Source organism: Penaeus vannamei, chromosome 1, assembly GCF_042767895.1.
Source record: "Penaeus vannamei isolate JL-2024 chromosome 1, ASM4276789v1, whole genome shotgun sequence".
Lineage (NCBI taxonomy): Eukaryota > Metazoa > Arthropoda > Malacostraca > Decapoda > Penaeidae > Penaeus > Penaeus vannamei.
This window is the reverse complement of record NC_091549.1, coordinates 20,906,795-20,918,270: the sequence shown is the minus strand read 5'-3', so window position 1 is coordinate 20,918,270 and position 11,476 is coordinate 20,906,795. Positions and strand designations below refer to the sequence as shown.

General features: G+C 34.8%; 1 protein-coding gene across 1 annotated transcript in view; it reads left to right on the top strand.

The window, feature by feature from the left end:
• LOC113828995 (protein HID1) overlaps nucleotides 1–11,285 on the top strand; it is a gene marked incomplete in the record, with an annotated part of 12,914 nt that extends 1,629 nt beyond the window's left edge. Inside the window, 15 exon segments of the mRNA XM_070120827.1 lie at nucleotides 337–491; nucleotides 609–662; nucleotides 911–1,079; nucleotides 1,339–1,580; nucleotides 1,717–1,914; nucleotides 2,078–2,168; nucleotides 2,907–3,032; nucleotides 3,310–3,414; nucleotides 3,919–4,083; nucleotides 4,756–4,989; nucleotides 6,142–6,401; nucleotides 7,828–7,959; nucleotides 9,488–9,726; nucleotides 9,955–10,113; nucleotides 10,738–11,285. Coding sequence (XP_069976928.1) covers nucleotides 337–491; nucleotides 609–662; nucleotides 911–1,079; nucleotides 1,339–1,580; nucleotides 1,717–1,914; nucleotides 2,078–2,168; nucleotides 2,907–3,032; nucleotides 3,310–3,414; nucleotides 3,919–4,083; nucleotides 4,756–4,989; nucleotides 6,142–6,401; nucleotides 7,828–7,959; nucleotides 9,488–9,726; nucleotides 9,955–10,113; nucleotides 10,738–10,801 — 2,393 coding nt within the window.
• Nucleotides 11,286–11,476: the final 191 nt, after the last annotated feature.

Below are 11,476 nucleotides of genomic sequence, written 5' to 3'. Positions count from 1 at the left end.
ATTGAAAATCAGTAGAGTGTATTATCTTGGCCTAGACTACAGTTTCATAAAAGAAAAAATAGATAAGAAAAAAAAAAATAAATAAATAAATAAAAAATCTTTTGTGCTACATCTAGAAACTTTAAGAAGAAATAACTAGATTTACTACTATTTTTTATATGACACTAAGCCACAAAAAAGCCAGCATTGCATCTTCAAACAATTTTTTGAAGTTTTACAAGAGAAAATCCTGTAGATGCATGTATAGAATATGTAGACAAGTTAAGGAAATCTGGGAAATATATATATTTTTTGGCTTACTTTTAAAACTAACACTTATTTTTGTAAATCAAACAGTGCTGAATGCTGTGCGGATATTGACAAGGGTGATCCCCTATATCTTCGAGGACCCAGACTGGAGGGGCTTCTTTTGGTCAAGTCTTCCAGCTGGAGAGGAAGATGGCCACGGAGAGTCGATGCCTTTAGCTCACAGCCTCATTCATGCCCTATGTGTATGTTGTCATTTGTGTATTATGTGGGAATTACTTGAGGAAATGTGCTATGATGATGACATTGATCAAATTTTTTAGTTAAAGGTTTGCTTTATAATTTTTTCTATTTGTTTTTAGGATTTGCTGTTCTGCCCTGATTTCACAGTTACAACAAATAAGAAGTCTGGACCGGTAAGTTGACTGGAGGATGTTTTAAGGTGACCGAAATGAACCGATGTTTTCTGGTTGGAAAAAGTAGCAGAGAATTTTGACATTAGAGACAATTTTTGAAGCTCACTATTATTTTTTTTTAGCAGTGTTTATTATAATGTCTCAAACACCTACGGTCAAACTCGATAGTCTAAAGTTGTGATTTTTGTTGCTATGATCTAAGTTTGACATGGGCAGATACTAAAGAATATGATTTTGTTCACAATCAGGACAAACATGAAGATCTTCAGAGTATTGACAGTTGTGAGTTCATCTGGGAGGCTGGTGTGGGGTTTGCTCATTCTCCCCCTCATGTGCCAAATCAAGACTTGAACCGAACTGAGATCCTCAAACTCATCCTCACATGCTTCAGTCAGAGCATTTATCAGCCTTCTTCAGGTAAGTAAAAAAAACATATGTTTGACCTCTCTTTATAATGAACATGTTTGTAGATATGTATAATGTAGTGCAGTGGTTCTTCAGGTAAGAAATATAACTTTATGAGTTACTTGAATTGATATCACTAGTTTTTTTGTGAGCTTTACTTCCTAAATGTATTGACTATGTTGGTATGTTATTGGTACACTTTTTTTCTCTGTTTATTTATTCCCAGTTAAAGTGTATATATTTATTGCCAGTTTTATTTCTTCCATTTCAGATGGCACAGAGTCTCCAAATCGCTGGATCGCAGTGTTCACCTCAGCTGACAATCGCCATGCCTTACCTCTTTTCACGTCCTTGCTTAACATTGTCTGCGGTTATGATCCAGTTGGATTTGGTGTCCCCTATAACCACTTGTTGTTCTCTGACACCCGAGAACCACTTGTGGAGGTGGCCCTACAGATTCTCATTACAACTTTAGATCATGATGTAACTGCTGCTTTGTCGGAAATGGAGGAGGTAGGAGCAGGATTATCAAAGAAATATTTTTGTTTCCAGTGCCTATAGAGTATTGATAATAAAATAAGAGATTTCAAAATAGCCATATTTAATGTTTGCATCATCATCCCCCTGATTTTGATATTCTGTTTGATAGGCAACGGTCCCAGATAATCTCTTCATTAATTACCTGAGTCGCATTCATCGTGAGGAAGATTTCTCATTTGTCCTGCGTGGTTTCACAAGGCTCCTGAACAACCCGCTTCAGCAAACATATCTTCCACATTCCACAAAGAAAGTCAACTTCCACCAAGAGCTGCTGGTTTTCTTCTGGAAGTTCTGTGATTATAATAAGGTAAATTAGTCCTTAAACATGTGATAAAGATCCCTATGATTTTTGCATAACTTATTTGTAGATGAAATGATATTAGGTATGAAAGGAACTGTTCCTTGAATGTCTAATGGTTGACACAAAGAGCATCGTTATAAAAATATAATTGTATTTTCTTTTTTCTCAGAAATTCCTTTTCTACGTACTAAAAAGTAGTGATGTCCTAGATATTCTGGTTCCCATACTATATCACCTCAATGATGCACGAGCAGACCAGTGTAAGTAAACTTTCTTACCCTATTTTGTTTGTGATAGACCTATGGAAGCATTGATTAAAGCAACATTGAAAAAAGAATTACTTAAATGTTTTGATATTTGTCAGTGTTCATTAATATTTCATAAAATTTTGTTATTGCATTATTATACTATATGTACACAGCATTAGTAGAGAATATTACTCAAATCAGATTTCTAAATCATATACATGATTATTAGATATTACTAGCAATCAGTATGGAAGTTAAAACATTGCCGGCCTGAATATGTAATGTCCTGTGTAGTTTTGTCTTTTGAAAAATGTTAACAGTAAATGGCTCCACAAGTGTTCAGCCACCAGGGAGCCAGTTAGAAGGCCCACATGACCTCAATTGATTTCTTATTTCCTTGAGTTTTTCAGAATAAGGTGTTTTTTCTAATGCTTTCATTATTGTTACTAATATTATGATAATCATGCTATTATTAACAATGCCAGTAAAGCAAAGAAAAAGAACATTTCTGGAAATCAAAGAAACAGATGAGATAGGTTGGACTATTAATTGATTCTTTGGTGATTAAGTACTTGTAGAGCCATTTATGAGCAAAGAATTAATAATCTAAACTTGCAATGGGCAAGGCATGTACATACAAGCCTGCCGTGATGGCAATGAGTTAATTCTTCTATTACTGACAGAAGGATTTTATTCTTGATATGATTGTAGAACTGAAACTACATACTGTATATGATTTCTAACCTACAGCTAGAGTGGGCCTGATGCACATTGGTGTATTTATTCTCCTCCTGCTTAGTGGAGAAAGAAACTTTGGTGTTCGCCTTAACAAACCTTATACAGCATCTATGCCCATGGATATACCAGTGTTTACAGGTAGGTGTTCATTTTACTAAGGTAAATGGAAGTTGTAGAGGACATCCTGGTAACCATTACTTCTCTTTTGAGTTAATGGTTTTTGATAAGAATGAATACTATCAAGCCTACTGTGATTATGACATGTATATATATGGAGATCTAGTTTTGCCCCTGACTTATGCTGATTTTAATATTACTAGGCTTAATGATGAATTTTAGATAATTAATGCAGACTTTTGATTGTTGAAACTGATGTACTTTTGATCTAGTCTTGAAACTTAGATATTCTCAACAGGTACTCATGCAGACCTTATGATCATCGTCTTTCACAAGATTATAACGACTGGCCATCAACGTCTCCAGCCCCTCTTTGACTGTCTTCTGACCATCCTAGTTAATGGTGAGTGAATCAGTCAGACATAAGGAGAAGACCTAAACCCAGACTAATACCTATATCCAAATGTACAGTCACACTCCTACATATAATAATACAAAGGCCATTATAAAGTTTTGATAGGTGGGGGTATAGGAAGAAATGATAAAGTAATTGTTTCTTACAGTTTAATTGAAATGTGTATGTAGCCTCTCCTTTTTCTTATGATTATACAAAAAATGTTGTAGTAAGTTGTAAATAGATCATAGAATGTATATACTGTGTTTACAAAGACTTTGTAAACACATAACCAACCTAGATTTGCTTCTCAGGGTTAAGTTTACCAACAGAGTGAAACAGAGTGGGCAAAGCCTCTTCTGAATGAAGTATAGTATGATGATTACTAGAAAGGCTCTACAAAATTATTTCATGCATATGGAACGAAGATTGTGTGTCATATTTATTACTTCATTTGTGAAGTTGCTTTAAATAGTGTGTGATTTAACTCGGTATTCACTTTGCATTTTGCAGTGTCACCATACATCAAGACAATGTCAATGGTGGCTGCCAATAAGTTACTGCATCTCCTGGAGGCTTTTTCTACCCCTTGGTTCCTCTTTTCTGCACCACATCATCACCATCTGGTCTTCTTCCTTCTGGAAACATTCAACAACATTATCCAGTATCAGTTTGATGGTGAGGAATTCAGTTCAGATTATGACATGGAGATAGTTCCCTTAAGGACCTTGGAATGTCATAACTTGTTCTATTTTAGGAGCTAGTTATATGGTAATGAAACTCGACTGCAAATATAGGAAACTTTTCATTTTTTCTTGAATTTCAAGTATTTTATCACCATTCTTATTTTTGTTTTTCTGTCGTATTATTTTCGTCGAACCAGAGCTTGAAACCTGAAGATATTACCTCTCACATAAATAGAAATGGGAAACTTTGACCAAATATGTGAAAAATTGTGGTAGTATTTATTCTCATGTCTGTATCACACACATGGTTAGGTAAAGTGTAAAAAAATAGAGGGTTTTACTTTCAAATAACTTACATGTAAAGAAATAAAATTTATATTTATTATGCAATGTAAAAACATATTTTTGAAAGTGCAGGTATAAATGGATAAAAGATGAAGAAGAAGTAGTGTTTGCATAGCTTAGGGGATGAGATGGTGGGTATTGCTGCAGGATTGTTCAAGGCTGTGCAAGATTTATAACACGTACTGAACATGTCCCCTTCACAGTTTTTTACAGCTTGCATATGATTGTCAGGGATAAGGTTGAATATATAGAATATGATGAGTGTCAGTCAGTGTTCATAGGACAGTATGGGATAATACTTGTAAATTTACTCTAACAGGTAACAGCAACCTGGTCTACACAATCATTAGGAAACGGCAGGTATTCCACTCCCTAGCAAACCTTCCAACGGACTGTGGTAGCATTAACAAATCCCTCAATAAGCGAGGGAAGAGACCACTTGTCCGACAGCACTCCTCAAAGTCCCATCATGGCAGCCAGACTATGGAAGGAGCACAGCCTGCACAGCCAGCTCAGCCTGGTACCAAGACTGCCACCCTTGCAGCTATGCCAGGTGAGAGAGACTGGTGTCTGATGGGTATGTGTGTATACCCTGTGTCTCTTCTTGCATGGGTTAGATTAAAGGTTAAAGTAGAGAGATCATTCATGTCTATATCTATATATGGCTTTATCTATCTATATCTATATCATTATCCATATGTATCTATATATATGTATCTGACTATCTTTTAATCAGTTTCTGTCTGCCTGTCTATCTATCTATCTATCTGTCCTTCTCTCTATCTGTCTGTCTTTCTTTCTATCTATCTATCTATCTCTGTCTGTCTGTCTTTCTACCTACCTCTCTATTTATCTGTCTATCTATCTTTCAATTTATATATAAATATGTATTGCATCAAATGTTAACACTGTTTAATTGTATAAAGGTAATCTTAATGGGGTTTAATCTACCCCATGAAGGAAAACTTGTGGGAAAATATTGTTGTGCATTATTTGATATAAGAAAAAGAAATGGCATGAGCTTTCACCTTTCTTCTGTGATTTACAACTAGAACTTGTTGTAATTGATATTGTAAAAACTTGAGATGATAATGATAATTCTTTTTTTTAAGAAGTAAACAGTTCTTAGTCTTTCATTATTTCAAAAAAAATATGATGCAGTTTCAGAGACAAAGATTGACATCTCTTGTAGTCCAAAGCACAATCATCAGGGAAGTCATTTTTGCATTTTATGATAAAAATATCATCTTTATACCTACTGAAGATTTTCCTATGTGGCTTTGACGTCTATAGTGAATTTCAAATAAAAAATATTGCCAAAATATGAAAAGATAACAAATAGAAAGAAAGATATCCATTAATTGTTCACTGTGCACAGGCCCCAATCTCACTGATCTGGAAATCAGTCATCACACTTTGCATAATGCTAAAAACTAGAAACATGATGTCACTTTTATAAAATATTCTCTAATGCCCCAAGGTGAGGCAAGTGCAATTTCACACACACTTCCCTTCTTGACACATTTCACTGAGCATTGGTGCTACTAAGTTACCCAGGCTAGTGTGACTCATGGTAGTGGAATGACAACTGAAATGTTTTGCTGAGGCTGATTACAACTCAGGTTTCCTTATCAGTGTTCATTTTTGTGTATTTATATTGAACTGAGGGTGCACTATAACCTAAAGGCTCACTTTTTTCTTCCAGGATTAGAGAAAATGACAGAGAAAGAATCAGCTCACCCAACCACACAGCAGCTAAACGAACTCACAACCTCGGCCACTGTTAATGGGGATTTGGTAGGGCCCGTGTCACCCACATCTCTTGTAGCTCCGGCAGCGATCGGAGAAACCATTCCCCAGGATGTGAGTGATGCAACTTCTTCCATTCCAAAAGGCACAAGTATTCAGCCACCAACAGAAGACCACAACTTGCCAGCTGTAGATGAGCTCAAGATTTCTGACAAGGTAATGTAAAATGATAATGCTTATTGTTATTTTTTTATAGAACAGTAAAAGAAAAAAATGTAGGATAGTATGTAAAAATGGGAGATTAACAAACTTAGGATCATATGGTCACATTTCAGAATGCCCAGCCTCCAAGAATAAATTACTTAGTGTAAAAGTGGTAGCATTTCTAGTCTTGATATGCCAGAATTTATCTCAAAGAAAAGGAAAGAAAAGAAGGGAAAAAGTTACCATCAACTTTTAGTATTGCAGTCTACTAAATGAGAATAATTGATGTTTTTTCCTCATGGAGATCAAATAATTGTGCAAGATATGCAGCTGCAAGTGATCTTGAATGCTATGCTTTTGTACTTGCTGTCATATTTTTTTTGTATTCCATTTCTATTTGGCAGCTTTTGCCTAGCTATCAGACTCTCAAGAAGTGGGTGGTATTGTTTACAGCTTTGGGTATTTTAGATTTGGTAGAGAAAGAAGGAAATTGTGTGTGGTGGATATACTACATCATAACTATTTATGTTTGTCTGTTGGATTTTACAGGCTATGATTAAAAAAAAAAGATAACTAATTGTGTAAAGCAATTGATGATACAGTACATGCCCCTTTGGTATTGATATATATGAACAATTTACTTTAGAAATAGCCAGTTAGTAACCAGAACAGCATTCAGTTTCTTAGTTAGTTGCAGTTACTTTTATGTAGGGAGTAGGCAGTCTTTGTGATATCTCCTTAACCCATCCATGGCAGACAAGTGCCACTTTGTCTTTGCATCCCTCACAGGTTTATATATTTCGCCAAATTCAAAACTTGGAAATGTTTTCTTTTTTTCCTTTTAAAAATAGTAATGATAAAGAAAAATTGAAAGTATTGACTGTTAGTTGATGTTATGGAATACTATAACAATACAAAAGGGCACAAGTGTGTGGTTTTACTCAGTGTGGTGAAGACACACTAAAGCTCACTCAGGCAAGGATGGCTGGTAAAAAGCAAGGGATGTCATATTGAATACTTGAGTATTCAAGGAATTGTGATTTATGCTTACAATAATTTTTCACAGTGTTTTGTTAAATGTTTTGAAATATACCAATTTAATATGCATATTATGTACAATATTTATTGACATACATTTCAACATTACGCTTCAAGTGGTTCCTCTGAAAGAAGCCTAGAATATGTCAATTATATTGTAGCTATTTTGTCATTCTGATTGATTATACACAGCCAAAATGACAGTTCATACACGTGGTGCAACCATATCTTCACATCTTTGAACTTTTATATATTAACCATATTTGACTCCACACACACTTCACACTCCTTTCAAGTCCCATATCATCACTCCTCTAACCATCCTTACCTTGAAGTTGCTATGTTATACATGACTTCCCATCCCCAAACATCCTGAGCTCTACATGTTACGGTTATGCAGGAGGAGAGTGAGGTGGAAGGGGAGGAGAGTCTGTGCAGATGGCCGGGGGAGGTTGAGGAGATCGAAGGGGACAATAAAACTCTCCTCCTGACCGATCTCCAGCCGGCTCCCCTCAGCCTCACGACATCTATGGTGGGCAACATCGTATGTTACGGAGCATGTGCGAGGCATCCCTTTGCATCCGTACCCTGAATAGCATTTCTTGATTACTGTCTTAGTGTTGTATTTTGGCTGACAGAGCTTTAGATATTTTTTTTAGTACTATTTATTTACTGTATTTATTTGTTTATTTACTTATTGACATGTGTATTTATCTTTCAAATTTCTTAAAGCTGTATTAGTAGGGGATGATTTCACTGCATTTCTATGAATAATTGTCAATTTACGTGGCTTCAAGTTTATGGCTTATTCTTAATCCTTAAATGGTGGGATGTGTGATATTGTGTCTTTATGGGGAAGAGCTGGGGGCATAATATTACATCCAGATCTTGGGCCAAGTGGAATTTTGCCTGCCTGAGAGGGCTGCCTTGGTGCTCTTTACCCATCTTTTATGGGCTTTGAAACAATATGGAAAAAACAGTGAAGTGAATAGGTGAAAAGTAGTATAAAAGTGGATAATGTTTTAGTTTTGATAAATTGAATGTTTATTTTTTCATGGATGTTCTTTAATTAATTTTATTATTTTTTCTTCTTTATTTTAACTTACTGTATTTTTTTAGTATACTGGTAATATCACTGCATGTACAGTATTGGACTGAAGCTCAATTGTAATAATTGAACATCAAACTACTAATATGCCTTGAATTTATTATATTAACATGTATAGTGCACCCATAGAAATAGAACCATGTTGTGCTGAATGTATTTATGATTGCATAAATTTAACAAAAGTAGGTAATATGCTTTGTTGAAAAAAAAAAATCTGAGCCACTATTGATGTATTTATATGTATAGCAATCACCTACATTCATTAGTTAAATTAAGATAGAAAATGAAAAGGTAAGACGAGCATATTTTCATGATATCTTAATTTTTTCCTTCAAGTCAAGGAGATTTAAGTCCATTCATGGAGTGTGTGCTATATATAAGAAGGTATAATAAGAAGAAAATAGAACAGTTTATGGGAATTTCTTTTCCATTTGGAAGAACTAGAATGGAAACATTGTATAATAATAAGTGATTAAGGAATTTAGTGTAGGATATGAATACCCTAAAAGTAAAAGTGAAGTGACGTATACTACAAGCAACATTGTTAGTGTTTCATGGAAATTGACCTGAGGTTATAAAGCAGAAATTCTAAATGCAAAGAAAGAGAATGGATTTTATTATTTTACATTGTGTATTTGTTATTTCTGTATGAAAATTGTAATGCACGCAGTACATTGCAGTACATTTTTTATCCCTTTTTAAAGTTATTACATATTTCAGTGCCCTGTAAACCTAACAAACCTTACAATACCTTTCACTGCATGTTTCCTGCAGAGAAACTGATAGCATGTATGTTTTCACAAACCAGAGTTTTATGAAAAGAGTTCCTTCACATTGTTTCTGTCTTTTCTTTTATAAGAGGAATGAGTTCAGCATATTTTTTTCCAATTCTCTTTCAGAAAGAGAGAGAAAAAATGCACTTTTTCAATATTATTATTTATCATTTTTTCAGCCCAACCGACCTGAGAGTCCTGCACTATCACTGAAGTCAGCTCTGTCTGACTCTTCTGGTCCCAGCACCATGTCAGTGCCACAATCAGAATCTGCAGGCTCAGCATTAGGAGGCTCGGCACAGCAATGGCAGCCCAGCTCTGGCTGGGTGCTCAGCTGGAAGAATAAGCTCCCCCTGCAGACCATTATGCGGTTGCTGCAAGTGCTTGTTCCACAAGTGGAGAAGATCTGCATTGATAAGTGTGTTTTGTTTTTGAAGCTACTGGTTGTTTGAAATTTTTTCTTTTTCTTCTTTGTTTCTTTTTAGCTTATACAAGTTTTGTATCAGTGTGTCATAGGGTAATGCCTGTCTATCCTCATTTTTATTTATCTCTCTATCTGTTCATATATATATTTACTTGTGTATGTATTTATGTTTGAATGGTTCTGAGTTTATTAAATTGTAAGAATAAATTCTGTGTTTTCTAGGGGATTAACAGACGAAAGTGAGATCCTGCGTTTCCTGCAGCACGGAACTCTAGTAGGACTGCTGCCAGTTCCTCATCCCATTTTGATTCGCAAATACCAGGCCAATGCTGGTACTGCTACCTGGTTCCGTACTTACATGTGGGGCATCATTTATCTAAGGTAAAGGATCATCTTATTGTTTTTTCATGGCAAACTATCCCAAAGTTTTCAGTTTGTTGTGAATTATATTTCAGTCTTACAGCCATTGAAAGCTGTCCCTTCAAGAGAACTAAGGTGGCAGTAATGAAAATAGGCTATTTTTATTTCTTTACTCTGTTTGTCTCTCCAATTTCATTAGGTGAAATTGATTGTTTTATTATTATTATTTTTCTACTTTGTTATAGATAAATACTTTCTGTTGGATGACTTGATGTAATTCTGATTGTAAAAGATGTGGGAATTATTCATATTCAGCATTTGTATGGAAAAGAAGATATGAGAGTGCATCAGCTGCATTACTCTACCATACTTGGTCCAAAACTTTGACCATTCAACAGTGTAAGCAAATATCTTGTGGTTAAACCAAATTGTTCTGCCTACTGTTTGCGCCATTGAACAGGGCAGTAGTTCTGATGTCGATAGCAGCCAAATGGGAGTAAATTTGCACGAGGTAGATTATGATATTACCAGACCAGTCTCTTTATGGTAATTTGTATTACAGAATGGTCTGCTGTGTTCTATATAGATTTCTTAAAAAAGAGAAGAGTCAATGTAAATTCTCATTTTAAAACTTTTACTTTTCAGAAATGTTGATCCTCCAATATGGTACGACACAGACGTGAAGCTGTTTGAAATTCAGCGGATATAAAGCATCTTTAATGTGGTCAACAAAGAAAATAAATTTGTCTTGAGAAGGTACTGGATTGTGCTGAATCTCATGACGAAACCAAGTAATGGGTGTTTTGATTTATTATATTCACTACTGTGTAAGAGTTTCAAGATTGTTATTATTTTCAAGAAAATTGATGTGGTGGGTAATGCAGTATATGGAGCTTGTTTTTCTTATTTATCTGATTCATATATAATTGAGCTTTGACAGTTATTTGATGTGTTTTTTCCATTTCTCTTTTAGTCATGAATTTAAGCTTGGTTGCATTATCTCTTTTATTTTGTAAAGGAATGTAGGAGGCCAGACATTTTGAAAAACAATGCATTTCTTTTTGAGTGAGATGTTCCAGTGTGCTGAAGCTAAGCGCTAGATATTTGTAGTAAAAGTGTCAGGTGGTGGTATTAGTAGTCATAGAATCCCAGCATGTATTGTGTTTGATGTTTTGGGTGTCAAGACTTGAATGTGATATACTGGAATAAAAAAGAAGAAAAAAAAAGGAGAATTGCTGCTAATATATTTCTTACTTTGCTGCCAAAGTTGTCATGATGGGAAATATTATGCTTTTGAAGTCTCATGCTATATGAGAAGAAACTGATATCATCATTCATTTCATGTATTTTTTTCAGATTTAAAAAATTTATATTTCTTTATTAA